Raw genomic sequence first — 18,333 nt, 5'->3', positions numbered from 1 at the left:
ATGTTTCAGATGTGATCGAGGCAGAGGAATGAAAGGTGGGGGAGTAGCATTGCTTGTTAGGGAAAATATTACAGCAGTGCTCAGGCAGGACAGATTAGAGGGCTTGTCTACTGAGTCCTTATGGGTGGAGCTGAGAAACAGGAAAGGTATGGCCACATTAGTGGGATTGTATTACAGACCACCCAATAGTCAACGAGACTTGGAAGAGCAAATCTGCGGAGAGATAGCAGGCAACTGCAGGAAACATAAAGTTGTGGTGGTAGGGGATTTTAATTTTCCATACTTTGATTTGGACTCCCATACTGTTAGGGGTCTAGATGGTTTAAAGTTTGTAAAATGCGTTCAGGAAAGTTTTCTAAATCAATATATAGAGGGACCAACTAGAGGGGATGCAATATTGAATCTCCTGTTAGGAAACGAATTAGGGCAAGTGACAGAAGTCTGTGTAGGGGAGCACTTTGGTTCCAGTGATCATAACACCATTAGTTTCAATTTGATCATGGATAAGGATAGATCTGGTCCTAGGGTTGAGGTTCTGAACTGGAAGAAGGCCAAATCTGAAGAAATGAGAAAGGATCTAAAAAGCGTGGATTGGGACAGGTTGTTCTCTAGCAAAGATGTGATTGGTAGGTGGGAAGCCTTCAAAGGGGAAACTTTGAGAGTGCAGAGTTTGTATGTTCCTGTCAGGATTAAAGGCAAATTGAATAGGAATAAGGAACCTTGGTTCTCAAGGGATATTGCAACTCTGATAAAGAAGAAGAGGGAGTTGTATGAAATGTATAGGAAACAGGGGGTAAATCAGGTGCTTGAGGAGTATAAGAAGTGCAAGAAAATACTTAAGAAAGAAATCAGGAGGGCTAAAAGAAGACATGAGGTTGCCTTGGCAGTCAAAGTGAAGGATAATCCAAAGAGCTTTTACAAGTATATTAAGAGCAAAAGGATTGTAAGGGATAAAATTGGTCCTCTTGAAGATCAGAGTGGTCGGCTTTGTGCGGAACCAAAGGAAATGGGGGAGATCTTAAATAGGTTTTTTGCGTCTGTATTTACTAAGGAAGCTGGCATGAAATCTATGGAATTGAGGGAATCAAGTAGTGAGACCATGGAAACTGTACAGATTGAAAAGGAAGAGGTGCTTGCTGTCTTGAGGAAAATTAAAGTGGATAAATCCCCGGGACCTGACAGAGTGTTCCCTCTGACCTTGAAGGAGACTAGTGTTGAAATTGCGGGGGCCCTGGCAGAAATATTTAAAATGTCGCTGTCTACGGGTGAAGTGCCAGAGGATTGGAGAGTGGCTCATGTTGTTCCGTTGTTTAAAAAAGGATCGAAAAGTAATCCGGGAAATTATAGGCTGGTGAGTTTAACGTCAGTAGTAGGTAAGTTATTGGAGGGAGTACTAAGAGACAGAATCTACAAGCATTTGGATAGACAGGGGCTTATTAGGGAGAGTCAACATGGTTTTGTGCGTGGTAGGTCATGTTTGACCAATCTGTTGGAGTTTTTCGAGGAGGTTACCAGGAAAGTGGATGAAGGGAAGGCAGTGGATATTGTCTACATGGACTTCAGTAAGGCCTTTGACAAGGTCCTGCATGGGAGGTTAGTTAGGGAAATTCAGTCGCTGGGTATACATGGAGAGGTGGTAAATTGGATTAGACATTGGCTCGATGGAAGAAGCCAGAGAGTGGTGGTAGAGAATTGCTTCTCTGAGTGGAGGCCTGTGACTAGTGGTGTGCCACAGGGATCAGTGCTGGGTCCATTGTTGTTTGTCATCTATATCAATGATCTGGATGATAATGTGGTAAATTGGATCAGCAAGTTTGCTGATGATACAAAGATTGGAGGTGTAGTTGACAGTGAGGAAGGTTTTCAGAGCCAGCAGAGGGACTTGGACCAGCTGGAAAAATGGGCTGAAAAATGGCAGATGGAGTTTAATACAGACAAGTGTGAATTCAGACAAGTGTGAGGTATTGCACGTTGGAAGGACAAACCAAGGTAGAACATACAGGGTTAATGGTAAGGCACTGAGGAGTGCAGTGGAACAGAGGGATCTGGGAATACAGATACAAAATTCCCTAAAAGTGTCGTCACAGGTAGATAGGGTCGTAAAGAGAGCTTTTGGTACATTGGCCTTTATTAATTGAAGTATTGAGTATAAGAGCTGGAATGTTATGATGAGGTTGTATAAGGCATTGGTGAGGCTGAATCTGGAGTATTGTGTTCAGTTTTGGTCACCAAATTACAGGAAGGATATAAATAAGGTTGAAAGAGTGCAGAGAAGGTTTACAAGGATGTTGCCGGGACTTGAGAAACTCAGTTACAGAGGAAGGTTGAATAGGTTAGGACTTTATTCCCTGGAGCGTAGAAGAATGAGGGGAGATTTGATAGAGGTATATAAAATTATGATGGGTATAGATAGAGTGAATGCAAGCAGGCTTTTTCCACTGAGGCAAGGGGAGAAAAAAAACCAGAGGACATGGGTTAAGGGTGAGGGGGGGAAAAGTTTAAAGGGAACATTAGGGGGGGCTTCTTCACACAGAGAGTGGTGGGAGTATGGAATGAGCTGCCAGACGAGGTGGTAAATGTGGGTTCTTTTTTAACATTTAAGAATAAATTGGATAGATACATGGATGGGAGGTGTATGGAGGGATATGGTCCGTGTGCAGGTCAGTGGGACTAGGCAGAAAATGGTTCAGCACAGCCAAGAATGGCCAAAGGGCCTGTTTCTGTGCTGTAGTTTCTATGGTTCTATGGATGGCAGGACTTTCATATGATGAAAGACTGGATCGACTAGGCTTATACTTGTTGGAATTTAGAAGATTGAGGGGGGATCTTATTGAAATGTATAAAATCCTAAAGGGATTGGACAGGCTAGATGCAGGAAGATTGTTCCGGATGTTGGGGAAGTCCAGAACGAGGGGTCACAGTTTGAGGATAAAGGGGAAGCCTTTTAGGACCGAGATTAGGAAAAACTTCTTCACACAGAGAGTGGTGAATCTGTGGAATTCTCTGCCACAGGAAACAGTTGAGGCCAGTTCATTGGCTATATTTAAGAGGGAGTTAGATATGGCCCTTGTGGCTAAAGGGATCGGGGGTATGGAGGGAAGGCTGGTACAGGGTTCTGAGTTGGATGATCAGCCATGATCATACTGAATGGCGGTGCAGGCTCGAAAGGCCGAATGGCCTACTCCTGCATCTATTTTCTATGTTTCTATGTAAATATAACATAGGAATAATACAAAGTTATTGGGAATACATTGTTATACTTAACACGAGTAATTATAAAACCAAATAGTATTTAATTGACAAAACTCACGATCATATAGGATACCAATGAAAAATACAGGACAAAAAGAAAATATCTAGACAAAAATCATGAAAAAAGAAAAAAATATATATAACCCCCTCAAAAAAAAACTAATCGAAACAGAATTAATCAACTAAACTAAAAAAAGACCTGGGCTATTTTAACAACGTAAAAATGGGAGAAAAGAAAACCTTAGTGTCGACGTCTCCGTTCCTCTCAACCAACACTACAGAGAAGTAAAATAAGTTTGGAAATGGTACTCCTTTTCTCAAGGGCAATTTTCCATTGGCACCCACATCCAACAATGGGCATTTTAAAACAAAATTGTTTAGTACCATGGTCATTGGGCCCCCCGGTGCTTCCTTCACAGGAAATGTGTAGCGGTGGAGAAGATAAAGTGTTTTGCAGATTGCTCAATAATTAGACTTGTTATTGGTTTGGCATCATTCTGGTAGATTAAAGAATAATTTGAGGGTGTGGAAAAAATACAGGGAGCAATTTCATCTTTTGGACTTGACTATATTTTGATTTGCATGTTTGATTAATCAGAGCAGCAAGTACCCAGTGAAGCTGCAGATTATAAGAGAAATTAAATTTAAAGTAAAAAGGGAAACATAACCAAATTTTAAAAGTTCAAAGTAAATTTATTATATTATTATTACATATACGTCACCATGTGCAACCCTAAGATTCATTTTCTTATCATCTTTCACAGTAATACAAAGAAACAAAAAAAGGAAAAATAAGTAAATAAATAAACAATAGATATCGAGAATTTGAGATGAAGAATCCTTGAAAGCGAGTCCATAGGTTGTGGGAACAGTCGGGTGATGGGGTGAGTGAAGTTAAACCCTCCGGTTCATGATGAATCTGGTGGTGAGGGTTCTAAGGCTCCTGTACCTCCTTCCTGATGGCAGCAGCATGAAGAGAGCATGGCTTGGGTGGTGTGGATCCTTGATGATGGATGCTGCTTTCCTGCGACAACACTCCATGTAGATGTGCTCAATGGTGTGGAGGCCTTTGCCCATGATGGACTAGACTATAACCACTGTATTTTGTTGGATTTTCTATTCAAGGGCAACAGTGTTCCCATACCAGGGTGAGACGCAACCAGTCAATATATTATCCACCACGCATCTGCATAAGTTTGTCAGAGTTCTAGGTGACATGCCAAGACTTGACAAACTTCTAAGAAAGTAGAGCTGCTGCCGAAATGGCATTTGTATGTTGCGTAGGGTAACGTAATTGGGAAAAAAACGTACATAATTCACAACCACCGACATTGAGTTGGGGCTTCGGTTTAAGAGGCTGGTTTGATGTGATGACGTTGTTATGTAAAGGATTTTAAAGTGCATTAACTTTGAGTTCAGTTTTTTGGTGATCAATAAATGAGTTGCTGTGACTTTTCTGAAACATAAAATGCCTCTGCCACTTTATTTGTGAAAACCTACGTTATTGACCCTGATGCTCTAGAATGATTCCAGAGTTATTGAACTTGTCGGCCAACACAGTTACTTTGAAACTGCTGGAGTTTTGGGAGCAAGATGCCGTTGCCTGGTTTGTACAAGCTGAGGCCCAATTCACCCTGCAAGAAACCTATGCCGACGACACCAAATTCTATTACTTGGCAGCGCTGCTCAGCAACTCCACAGCCGCGAGAGTGGGGAGTCTACTAAAATGCTCAACTGGACACGATAAATATCGATTGGTGAAAGCTCACCTTTTACAGACTTATGCACTATTGGAGTCTGAGCACGCCAAACAGTTGCTCTGCTTACCTGGTCTCGATGCTAGACCTTCAGGGCTAATGGACCAAAATGCTGTCTCTCCTGGGAAATCACTATCCTTGTTTTATTTTTAAAGAACTCCTCATGCAGCAAATGCATGGCCTTAGCTAATGCACCCATGAAGGACGATAGGAGCTTGTTAAAATGGTTGATAGTCTACACTCAGCTAGGCAGCACTGCATCATTCTTCCTCCTTTCTCTATCTCAATAAGCCCGGCCCTCAACATAAGGACGCCCGTGGCTGTGAAGCAGATGACCCTGGGCCTGTGACTTAACATGCGTGCTTTGGTACGAGCACCAGGAGATGTTGACTGCCAAGCCTGTCTGCTGTCCATGACAAAGGCCCATTCAGGACAACATTTTCTGTGTGACACGGGTGCTCAAGTGAGTGTGCTGCCAGCATTGCCTATTGATGAGAAGGCAAAGAGCGACGAAACCTTGCTGGAAGCCGCCATTGGCAGCAAGATCCAAACTTAAAGGACATGATGGGTGATGCTCCATTTCAGTGGGCGACGTTACACAGGGGACAAAATCCTGGCTAAAGTGGTCAGACCTCTACTTGGTGCAGCTTTCCTGAGTGCCCAGCAACTGATTGTCGATCTTAAGAACTGCCAGTTTGTGGATGGCAAGGACTTTGGGTCATTACCCTGCCTCCCCAGCAAATTCCCCACAATGACTCTGTCAAGCACATGTACCACCGCATGTGTGTTTACTCAACTGCTGGGTGAATTCCCAAACCTCACCAAGCCCACATTCTCCACCACAGTCACAAAACATAGAGGTCGAGCACCAGATTCCCAGTCCATGCTCGCGTGTGTGTAGACTGGACCCAGAAAAGCTGGCAACCAGGAAGGCTCAGTTTGCCAACATAGAAAGACTCAGCATTGTACGCCGGTTGAAGAGCCCTTGGGCTTCACCTCTCCGTATGGTCTCTAAATCCAATGGTGGTTGCCACCCATGTGGCGATTACCAACGCCTTAACAAGGCCACCACTCCTGATCCCACACGTCCAGGACTTTTTGGCACATTTAGCTGGGAAGTTAATTTTTTCCAAAGTTGATGTAGTTAGGGGCTACTGTCAGGTGCATATATGCTTGGAGGACATTACCAAACCAGCTGTGATAACCTCATTTGGTCTTTTTGAGTTTCTGGGCATGCCACTTGGACTGAAAAATGCAGCACAGACTTTCCAACAGCTGATGGACTCTGTATTAAAAGACTTAGATTTTCTTTTTGTTTTCCTGGATGATGAACTTGTTGGCAGTGCGTCCAAATCCGAACATGTATCACATCTCCGCACACTTTTTGAGTAATTAAGCCAACACAGGTTGATTATCAATCCTGCTAAATGCCAGTTTTGGTTGTCAACTATTGACTTTCTCAACCATTGCATGTTGTAGAAGGTGGAAAACCCCTCCCATCAAAAGTAACCGTTATTATGGATTTCCCACTGCCCTGCACTACTAAAAAATTTCAGAAGTTTTTAGGTATGATAAATTTCTATCGCCTCTTCATTCGACAAGCTGCTGAACTTGTGCTCCCCCTTATATGCACTTAAAGACAATATCCCTGATCAGCAGACATAACCAGGGCATTTGATGATACCAAACAAGCTCTTTCTAATGCAACCCTACTGGCGCACCCATAGCCATTACAACTGTCGCCTCAGACTATGCTGTGGGTGCTGTGCATGAACAGTTGGTGGAGGCATATAGAAGCTGTTTGATTTCTTTAGCTGGCAGCTCCGTTTCCCCCGAAAGGAAGTACAGCACGTTTGGCCTTGAACTTCTTGGTCTATATCTGGCTGTCCATTATTTTTGTTTTCTTTTAGAGAGTCGCCATTTCATAGGGTTTGTTGACCACAAACCCCTCATGCATGCAATGGCCAAAATATCAGACCTTGGTCTGCACGGCTGCAACACCCCCTGACCTAGATATCCGACTTCACAACTGATATACAAGAGGAAAAATAATGCCGTAGCTGATTGCCTGTCATGGCCAGCCACGTTAGCATAGGGCGTACACATAGGGTTAACCATGCCAGCGTGGCGGCTGACCAAGTTACTGACCCAGAGGTCTAAGTTCAAAGAAGAGCAGTCATGGGCCTGCAGATGGCTGCTATTAATTTCTGGGAACCTGTGGTCTCTCTCCTGTGCAATGTCTTGACTGGTCGCCCTTGCCCCATTAGGCCCACAAACTGGAGACATACTGTTTTCGATTCCAAACGTGGCCTCTTGCGTCCAGGCCAGAAGGCCTCACAGAACTGGTTGCTTTAAGGTGTGTTTGGCATGGCCTCAGAAAGGGCTTGCATGATTGGACCATAGATTGTGTAGAGTGCTAGCAAGCAAGAATTAGCCACCATGTCCAGGCACCATTGGCACCTTTTGAGGTCCCTGAACAATGATTTGACCATGTCAATATTAACATTGTTGGTCCTTTTCCCCCCTCCCACCCTCCCCGCCTCCCCCCGCGGTTTCGCACACCTTCTTACTATGATGGATCTTACCACCAGATGGCCAGAGTTCGTCCCTCTAGTACCGTCAGCAGCCATAGACATGGCCCTGGCATTCATCAACACCTGGTTTTATTGGTTAGGCACCCAATCTGATATTTTCTCTGACCATGGTCCCCAATTCATTTCAGACCTCTGGGCAGTGATGACCCAAAACCTTGGCGTTAGGCTACATCACACCATGGTGTATCACCTGCAGCCCAGTGGCCTGTGCAAGCGGTTTCACCACTCTTTAAAGGTTGCTCTGAGCGCTTTCCTGGCTGATGAGTATTGGCATGATCTCCCATGGGTTCTGCTGGGCCTCAGAACCGCTCCAGAAGAGGACCTGTGGTCATCCGTGGCAGAATTGGTATACAGCTAGCTGTTACGAGTGTGCGGTGATTTCATTCCTGATTCCATGACCAGCTGGTCGGCCTCTCAACAGCGTTCAACCCTTCTCAGTAAATTCAATTCCTTTTCACCTATTCCTATCTCCCATCAGGGCATGCAGCACTCCTAGGTTCCTTTTGAGCTACATTCAGGCTCGTTTGTCTACCATGATGCACACCACCGTCTCCTTAGGGCACCTTATGATGGCCCATTCTGCATTTTGGGATGGAGAGAATAGGCTTTTAACATAGATAAGAGAGGTAAGCCTGAACATATTACAGTAGATCACCTTAAACCACCCCACCAAGATTTGGAGTGTTCTGCTGCCATGTCCCTGGTGTCACAACATGACCATGAGCGTGTGAACGCACATTTAGATGAGACAGAGGCACCTGTGGTTTCTCCACCCATGGAACACAGGACCCGAGCTGGGCGACTCGTCCGAGCTCCAGCCAGGCTCACAATATTGGTTTCAGTGAACTCTGGGGGAGCTTGTGTAGGGTAACTTCATTAGTGGAAACGTGCATAATTCACAATCAACAACATTGAGTTGGGGTTTCGCTTAAAAAAGCTGGTCTGACGTGATGGCGTTGTTATGTAAAGGGTTTTTCATGCACCCTGTGTTCAGTTTCTTTTAGTGATCAATAGATGATTTGCTTTGGCTTTTCTGAAACATAAAACACCTCTGCTGTTTTATTTGCGAAAACCTACAGTTGAAAAGGGCTATAAACCGTGCTGCTTTATAATCCATTCTCAACATGGTGTTGAAGTGCTACCATCCTGAGCCCTTGAGATCTAAGGTGTTAATTAGAAAGTCAGTAGCTGCTTGGACACTTGTATTTTGCCCTATAAGGAGAATACATTGTTGGTGAAACTAGCTTGGCTCAAACTGAAGGCATGATTTTGTCTGAGGGTTCTGGAAATCAAGCAGTTGTCTGTGGGCTGTGGCTAAGAGTCTTATTGGCTGCTTGTTCAGTAATTCTTTATAGATATTGTTTTAGACTATCATAGATTTGATGTGTTTGTCCAGGAATAGACTGAATAAGAGTGAATTCTAAACAAATAACGTGGAGTGTAAGTCTGTAAAGTTTCATTTCCTTCTGATGGTTGGAGTAGTAAAATAATTAACTTTATGTTTAAATAGTTCTTTCACAGCCTGAGCTTGGCACAACATGTTTTTATAACCAATGTAGTATTTTTTTGTTTAAACTGTCTGCACAGTATTAGGAAACTTGGCAGACAGTTTGTGCACAACAGATTCTTACAAGCAACATTGCAATGTGATAATCTATTTTTGGTAATGTTGACTGAGGAAAAAATACTGACCAATATATTGGGAGAATTTCTCTGCTAATATGAGAACTTAAGATTGCCAAAGTCTTAAACCAAGTATAATTCCAATTGTCATGATTTCAGTACATCTAGCCCTTAGTTCTACTGCTTATTTACGCATTTTAGGGATGTGAACAGTGCTGTCAAGTCTGATGTTTTATTGCCAGTTTAATTGGAGGAGTAGTCGTTTACTTGTAAGTTGTTGTTGCATATGAAGTATAGGGGAATTTATGGTTGTGTTCTGTTGTGCTTGTTTTGCCAGGAGGAGGGGGGAGTATTTAAGAGAAGAGTCCACCTATAATGTGTGTAAATCCTGAAATAGAACATACTTGTAACCTTCTGATGGTACCGGTGAGCTCAGACTGACTTACAAGTTCATTCATGGTTCAGTTTCTATAACTGTCATGTTTATTATGATCACAAAAAATGTTTAAAGTGAGCATATTTTGCTCTAATTAGGCTATCAGTATTTCAAATTCTTTAGGTGTTGCTATAAGTTATTGCGGGCTTTAGAGTGAAATGTTTGATTAAGCGTCACCCATTTGTGTGGCTGCATTGCATTGACCACGGCTACTGCTGCAGTTGAAATTTGGTGAAATTATTATTGTTTCTAGGCATAAGTTAGCAGTTCACTGTGTTTAGTGAAATTAGGAAAACTTATTCAGTACTACATCAAATAGTAGCTTTAGAAGCATTTTATAACATCTGTTTTACAGATTTTATTAGAAAACAATTTCACAGATTTAAAGAGACAGCATTGTATCCCTTATAATTTACAATACATTTTGATTGTTGCGGGGGTGTGGAAGAAATGATGACAGATTAAATATTAAACAAGTTAATAGAAGTGCCTAAAACCAATTTTGACAGAGCCATTTTGTTTTTGCTGGCATCTCTGAGGAAATATTTGTGTTCTTCACCACATTCTTTCTTCTCTTAGGACTCGGATTCTACACCCTCTGGACTGTTTCAGCCTCATTTATTAATACTCCCTGTTTTGTACTTAAAAGAAGTCAATTTTTAGAGATGAATGTCTCATGTTGTTTCCTGCCCAGCAGCCCTGCACAGCTCAATCGAAATATCCTTGTGGGCTTCTGTTCTGATCCGGTTTTTTTTCCATAAATATATCCTTATTTTCTTTGTGGTGTTGCACTGTCTTGGAAAAATAAACCACGTGCTTTTGATTAAATCTGCATTTCTTTATTTCAGACTATGGCAATCCAAATCTAGGTGGCAGCTCCTCGGGATTGCACACCTCAGGGCCTGCGTTTTCTACCCTTCACAGACTTCGCCGGAAAAGGAAGCCAACCCGGGTGAAGGATCCCTTGGATGACATTCTTCTCAAATTTCTAACAGCACAGAGAGTAGTGGAGGAACGTTTCTTGCAAATGGAGGAACGGAGAATGCAGCGGGACATGGAACTAGAAGACAGGCGGATGCAGTTAGAGCAGCGTCGGATGGAATTGGAAAGGGAGCACGAGTACAGAATGTTCACCATATTTGCTCAGATGGTGAATGCACTTCGGCATGGTGGCTCCATGCAGACGTTAGGGCTGGACCTCAGCCAGGTCTTCTCTCAGTCTTCTGATCAAGCTGCTGAAACCGTTAGTGCCCCATGCTCAGCCTCCACCTCTAGAGATGGTGGCAGCAGACTGCAACATCAGAACAAGCCTTTACCTAATGGATTGATAGATGCCGTGGCTCATGCAGAGCTGAATTCAACATTCCAGCACCTTCAGTCAAGTATTTATTTATCTAAAAGAGGAAATGAAATTAATAAGTTTTGTGGAACATTTCAGAAAGATTATACTGCCTATCATGCAGATAAGTATGATGAAGACAAAAACCCTAATGTGAGTCTGTTAAGCCATGTTAGTTTTGAAATTTGAAATACTGTGTTAATTTGAAAGGTGCTAATGAATTACTTGTTTGGGGCATTTAGCTGTCTAATTTAAATCCATACACTAGTCCATATAGAATTGTTTAATGAATAATTGTTTAATTGTTTTACTAGCATTCTGTGCTTTGTTAATCCATTCCCAGAAGAATCTAGTTAAGAAACTTGGGGTCTGAATGGAAAACTAATTTGCTGAACAATCTGTATAATTCTAATATTAAGTGGAGTTGGTGGTAAATTGGGCGCACTCGTCTTGGTGCTTGGATTCACTCATTTTGTGGTTGGAGACATGTGAAAAGTGTTCTAGTTTTGACTGCTTTAACATTGTTGTGTGGATTCTGAATATTGTACATCAAGTTTCCGAAGTTTCCTTTTGGCACTAATTTGCACACAGGTTTATTGCCTACGTACCATTCAGGATCACCGCACTTACCCATAAAGAGTTCTTGAAGCAGCTTTCTCAGTAATTGTTAAAGTTGTTTCTATTTCTCTGTAGTGTTGTGTGTCGATCTCCTTGTTTTACAGCACCAAGCAACGTAAATGTTCATATCCCTGCAGTCAGTTTGAAAACCGTATTGTTGAAACTTGATTCGGTATTATTCATCAATCTGCTTGGAAACTGTACCTTATCAGATTGAAACGTTAATTACTGATGGAAACGATGAATGACTTTCAGATTGCTGCTTTTAAAATTGAAGTATTTTCAGAGTTTAAGAAGTATTTTTAGTTGTGCAAGATCAGTTGTTGGATTGTGATTTATTGTGCCACTCAGTTGCATCATTATCTGATTATTTTAACCAGGCATGCTAATCTTACAGTTCTTAAATCTTGTTGGAAAGACTAACTTAGGTCATTTTCTGCCAGTAATAATGTCCCTGATTTATTTGGCTTCTGGCTTCTTCCCCATCCTTTCTGGTCCTGATGAAGGGTCTTGGCCTGAAATGTGACTGCTCTCCATAGATCAGGGGTTCCCAACCCTTTTTTATACCATGGACCCCTACCATTAACAGAGGAGTCTGTGGACACCAGATTGGGAACTCCTGCCATAGATGCTGCCTGGCCTGCTGAGTTCCTCCAACATTTTGTGTCTGTTGCTTAGATTTTCAGCATCTGTAGATTTTCTACTCAAAGTGTGATCGATATTTATAGCATGTCTGATACTCAAAGACCAGAGGAATATTTTCTCCTTCCTCTTCCTGTAGCTCAGCAGAAGACTCCTTGTTTCAGTAGGATGTTGATCTCATTTCTAGAAATATCCATGATTGTTTTAAATAAAGTTTGTTACATGTAAATTTGTAAATACTAATATTCCATATCATAGGCAGTAAAAATCCACATGTTATTGTATACGCCTTAAGTTGTGATTGACTTGTAAACTAAAATTGGAGCCATCTAGCACTAACATTATTGTGGAATGTTCTAAAGTATGTTTGGATCTAGTTTTGTTTAGATGAGTTTTATTATATTCATTCTGCTTTCATCTTTCCAGGGTATTATTAATCTAGGACCCAGCGAAAACAAGCTGTGCTTTGATCTTCTTTCCAAAAGGGTATGTCCATTTGTATTTCAGCCTTGTTAAAGTTATTTTGAAATATTACATCCTTCATGAGCATGACTTCAGTCTCATTTTCAGTGTTAACAACATTTTGCACAAGACTCCGAATTTTATACTGCAGATAAGAATGCTTCTCACTTTTGATAAATAACAAGGTGCATAGTAGTGTAGTGGTTAGTATAATACTATTACTGCACCAGCAGCCTAGGTTCAACTACTTTGCACATACTCCCCGTGACCGTGTGGGTTTCCTCCGGGTGCTCTAGTTTCCTCCCACAGATGTACAGGTTAGTAAGTTAATTGGTCAGAATTGGTGTAATTGAGTTGTACGAGCTCGTTGTGCTGGAGTGGTCTGTTACCCTGCTGTATCTCTGGTATAAAAATAATAAAGTTTGGATTTTTTTTTTCCAAGTCAGTTTTGGTCACAATCTGTGGTTTGTAGACTGCTAGGAAATTAATGGAGAAATTTTACAAACCAGTGATTTCTCCACATCATTACATGACCATAACTTGGAGAAATAAGAATCATATTCATAGAGTTTTACAGTAGACCATAGCAACACTCACAACACGCTGGAGGAACTCAGCAGGTTGGGCAGCATCCGTGGAAACAATGAGTCGACGTTTCGGGCCGGAACCCTTCGTCAGGAGTGAAGAGGGAAGGGGCAGAGGCCCTATAAAGAAGGTGGGAGAGGGTTGGAAGGAGAAGGCTGGTAGGTTCATGGTTCCGCCTCCTTCTACTACCCATTGTTTTCCTGCCTATCACCTCCCTGCTTCCCCTCCCCCACCCCTTTGTCTTTCGAATTACTGGTTTTTCAACTGAACCTACCAGCCTTCTCCTCCCAACCCTCCCCCACCTACTTTATAGGGCCTCTGCCCCTTCCCTCTTCAGTCCTGACGAAGGGTTCCAGCCCAAAACGGCGACTCATCGTTTCCACGGATGCTATCCGACCTGCTGAGTTCCTCCAGCGTGCTGTGAGTGTTGCCTTGATCCCAGCATCTGCAGATTATTTTGTATTTACAGTAAACCATAGCTTTAAGAAATGACAGTTATGAAGTACAGCAAAGAAATGGGCCCCACAGTCCACCATACATCTTTTCCCCATCTACAATAACCCTATTTGCCCACATTAGGACCATATTCTATCATTTCAAAATTGTGCAGATTGAATTTTATAAGAATGTCTTTGCTCAAGGAAAATAAACTTCTAACTATCCAATCGGATGTCAGTTGTGACTGTAAGATGCTAACTTGTGGGAGCTTAATCATGGTGAGACAGACCCAAAACTTTACTGAGCTTTAATAGTAATCCATTGTGAATATTTTATTTGATTTATTTATCGGTATTTTGAAGAACAAAAATTGGAAATAGAAAACCCATTAAACGTAGGAAATTTGGAATTATTAGTGATGGTACAGATGTTTGGAGCTATCAAGAGACTTCTTTCACAGGAACCTTTCGATTTTTTTTTAATGTCACAGTGTGATTCATCCAACTGTGATGCACAATTCTTACTTAAAAAGTAAATACCAGTTCACAAAAGAAATATATTGCAGAATGTGATCTCACCACATGGATGATACCACATTTAAATAAGACCTTCAACGTGTCATCGATGGGTAATTTGTCATTTTGCTGTTAATGGGACCTCAATGCATGCAGATTTTCTTTTGTGTTTGCCTTGTTAAAATAGTGACAAGAACATAATTCATCAGCTTTAAAGCAGTTTGGAGTGCAGATTGAGCACCCCTTATCTGAAATTCCAAAATCTGAAAACCTCTAAGTCCTGACGTGACGTCACAATTGGGAAATTCCACAAGGCACTGGAAGGTTCCCAGGCGATGCGCAGGTCTTCTCAGACAGTTCCGAGAAGTGAGTTAATGAAAAATAGAAAAAACACTGCATGAAGCAAAAAATAAAGATCTTGATTGTGTAGTGAAAGAGTAGATTCGTCACTGTCGGAGTGAGCATATGCTGCTTAACAGTACGCTGAAACAAGCAAAGATCTATCACGATGAACTGAAACCTGAAAGTAATTTTGAATATTCAGCAAGCCAGTTGCAGAAATTTAAGAAAATGCATGGCATGAAATTTTTAAAGATTTAAAATATTTTTAAAGTTAAGACGTCTGCTGATCACGAAGCAAAGAGAAATTCATTGATTAGTTTGCAAAGATCATTACTGATGAACGTCTAGCACCAGAAAAAGTCTACAATGCTGTTTGTTTTCATACCTTACATAAAACCTAAAAAAAAGTAAAATACAAGTACAGTGTACTGTAACCTTCTAATCAAAACATGGCATTGTAGATGGAGACTGAAAGCCCACCGCTGTTCGTTGCTGTTCAACAGCTGATTCAGATATTCTTCGAATGCTGCTGTGCTGCTTTTGTTATCCTGCACTCATTATATTTTCATTATCTTAATAGTATATAATAATTTTTACTATTATATGCATATGTGTGATGAAAAAGGAGTGCTTAACAGGTAATACATAAATTCCATTGGAAATGATGACAATCCCAATCTCATTATATATTCCAAAATCCAAAATCTGAAACACCTCTGGCCCAGGCATTTCAGATAAGGAGTGCTCAGCCCGTACTTGGACGCATACATGATAGATTCTTGAATGACTTGTATATTGTAGATGAGGTGCCTTTTATATTTTCTGTAAACTGTAGACTCAACAAAAGGAGTGAGCTTGTTTGCGCTGTTCTCTCTGGAAATCAGAATGTCACATGATTGATGCTCTGAGCTGATTGGATGGAAAGCTGCACTGGTTTGATGTAATTAGCCACACTGCCTCTTGATGAGAGAGTGGGTAGGGGAAGAACAAAGAGGGAAAAGCAGGGTTTCCATTGCTGATACTTTGTGTAATACCACTAGGGGACATTATTGGGCTCAGATTTACTGCTTTTTGTAATCGGTAGCTGACTTGGTTTTAGCTTAAAGAATGGTTACTTGCTCAAGTCAGTATTCGGTTCTTTTCGTTCCCAACCAGAAACACTATTCTCAGGTAAGCAGTTGACTTGTGTTGTATTCAGATCAGTTTTATTGCCAAAATATGCTGCCAGCATGTACAGTATATCAGCTTGTCTTCAAAAAACTATTTGACTTATATTTAATGCAACTGAGGAAAGGGACTGGATTTGACAAAGAAATAGAAATTGTAATTTAATTCCATTCCCAATCTGCTGCTGTTCTGCATTGTTGATCCAAAAACATCTTTCCCAGTGCAGCTGTATTTGGTTGTAGTATTCCGGATTGATTCTGTAAAGTTTTGCAGAACCAGTTATGTTGCTGGTAGTTACTTGGGTAGTCAAACTCCAATGTTATCCTCAGACTTAAAGGATGATATAATTGGATTAAGGCATGATCATTAATCCAGTCTTCAGCTTAAAGTTATACATTTGATTTTATATATATGTTAACTTTTGCTATAATTTACAGCAGTTTGAAAAGCAAACTGTGTACCAAAGTGGCAGCACAGCAGTGTAGCAGTTAGGGCAACTCTTTATAGTGCCCGCGACTGGGGTTCAGTTCCTGCTGCTACCTATAAGGAGCTTGTATGTCTTCTGATGACTGCTTGGTTTCGTCCGGGTGCTTCAGTTTCATCCCACGTTCCAAAGGCATACGTGTTAGGGACAATAAGTTGTGGTGATGCTTTGTCAGTGCCAAAAGCATGCTAACACTAGGGCTGTGCCCAGCTGATCCTCGGACTGTGTTGGCTATTAACGCAAATGGCACATTCCACTGTAAGTTTCAATGTACATGCGATCACATCTACTGTGAAGAAGTGCTTTGAGAGGTTAGTCATGGCCAGAATCAACTCCTGCCTAAGCATTACCTGGAATCGCTGCAATTTGCTTATCATCCCAAATAGGTCTACAGTGGATGCAATCTCACTGGCTCTCCGCTCGACCGTGGATCACACGGCCAATAACAATACCTACTTCAGGCTGCTGTTTATTGATGACTGCTCAGCATTCAACACAACTATACCCTCTGGACTAATCAACAAGCTCCAAATCCTGGGTCTCTGTAACTAGATCCTTGACTTCCTCTCAGGAGACCAACATCAGTGCGGAACGGGAGAAACATCTCCTTCTTGCTGGTAATCAACACTGCTGTACCTCAAGGACATGCTTAGCCCACTGCTCTTCTCTTTTTACACCCATGACTCTGTGGCTAGGCACGGCTCAAACACCATCTATAAGTTGGTCACCGACACAAACATTATTGGCAGAATTTCAGATGGTGACGACCAGGCGTACAGAAGTGAGATAGGTCAGCTGGTTGAGTGGTGTCACATTCACCATCAGTTAGACCAAAGAATTAATTGTGGACCTCAGGAAGAGGAAGTCAGGGAACACACATCAGTCCTTATTGATGGATCAGCAGTGGATAGAGTGAGCAGTTGGACCCAACATAATTATGCAATTACAAAGAAGACACGACAGTGACTATATTTCATTAGGAGTTTGAGGGGACTAGGTATGTCACTAAAAACGTCCGCAAATTTCTACAGATGTACTGTGGAGAGGATCCTAACCGGTTGCATCACTGTCTGGTATAGAACTTCACAGGATCAGAAAAAGCAGCAGAAAGTTTAAACTCAGGCAGCACCATCACGGATACCAGCCTTCTCAACATTAAGGACACCTTCAAAAGGAAATACCTCACAAAGGTGGCATCCAACACTAAAGATCCCCATCAGCCAGAACATGTCTTCTTCTCCTTGCTACCATCAAGGAGGAGATACAGGAACCAGAAGACACTCAACGTTTCAGAAACAGCTTCTTTCCCAGAGCCATTATTTTGAATCTCTCATTGCTACAGTTGGAAGTTCCCACTTGCTTCAAAAGGGTTACAACTGTACCGGTGCCCAAGACGAGCAGGGTGAGCTGCCTTAAGAACTTTCATCCAAAAGCACTCACGTTTATAGTGATGAAGTGTTTTGAGAGGTAGGTCATGGCTAGAATTAATTCCTGTTTCAGCAAAGACCTGGACCCACTGCAATTTACCTTTTGGTACAATAGATCCATGGCAGATGCAATCTCATTGGCTCTTCACACGGCCTTGGATCATGTGGAGAGTACGTATATCTTTGTCAGGATGCTGTTTATTGACTACAGCTCAGCATTTGATACAATCATTCCTACAGTTCTGATCGCAAAGCTCCAAAGTTTGGGCCTCTGCACTTCCCTCTGTAACTGGATCCTTGGCTTCTTAACCAGAAGACCACAATCTGTGTGATCAGAAATAACATCTCTGCCTCGCTGGCAATCTACACTGGTGCACGTCAGGGGTGTGTGCTTAGCTCACTGCTCTACTCTCCCTACCCCCATGACTGTGTGGCTAGGCACAGCTCAAATGCCATCTATAAACTTGCTGATGATGCAGCTATTATTGGCAGAGTGTCAGATAGTGATGAGAGGGCATACAAGTGCGGGATATATCAGCTAGTTGTGTCGCAGCAGCAACCTTGCACTCAACGTCAGTGAGACCAAAGAACTGATTGTGGACTTCAGAAAAGGTAAGACAAGGGAACACACACCAGTCCTCATGGAGGGGTC

At 41.9% G+C, this 18,333-nt stretch overlaps 1 protein-coding gene across 1 annotated transcript in view; it reads left to right on the top strand.

The window, feature by feature from the left end:
• Window positions 1-18,333, top strand: part of accs (1-aminocyclopropane-1-carboxylate synthase homolog (Arabidopsis)(non-functional)) — an 83,558-nt gene that overhangs the window by 17,617 nt on the left and 47,608 nt on the right. Inside the window, exons 3-4 of the mRNA XM_063061810.1 lie at window positions 10,511-11,154; window positions 12,688-12,747. Coding sequence (XP_062917880.1) covers window positions 10,511-11,154; window positions 12,688-12,747 — 704 coding nt within the window. The remainder of the gene's footprint in view (window positions 1-10,510; window positions 11,155-12,687; window positions 12,748-18,333) is intronic.

The sequence above is a fragment of the Mobula hypostoma genome, chromosome 11, assembly GCF_963921235.1.
Source record: "Mobula hypostoma chromosome 11, sMobHyp1.1, whole genome shotgun sequence".
NCBI classification, from domain to species: Eukaryota; Metazoa; Chordata; class Chondrichthyes; order Myliobatiformes; family Myliobatidae; genus Mobula; species Mobula hypostoma.
The sequence above is the reverse complement of the archived record's forward strand: the minus strand, read 5'-3'. Positions and strand labels throughout refer to the sequence as shown.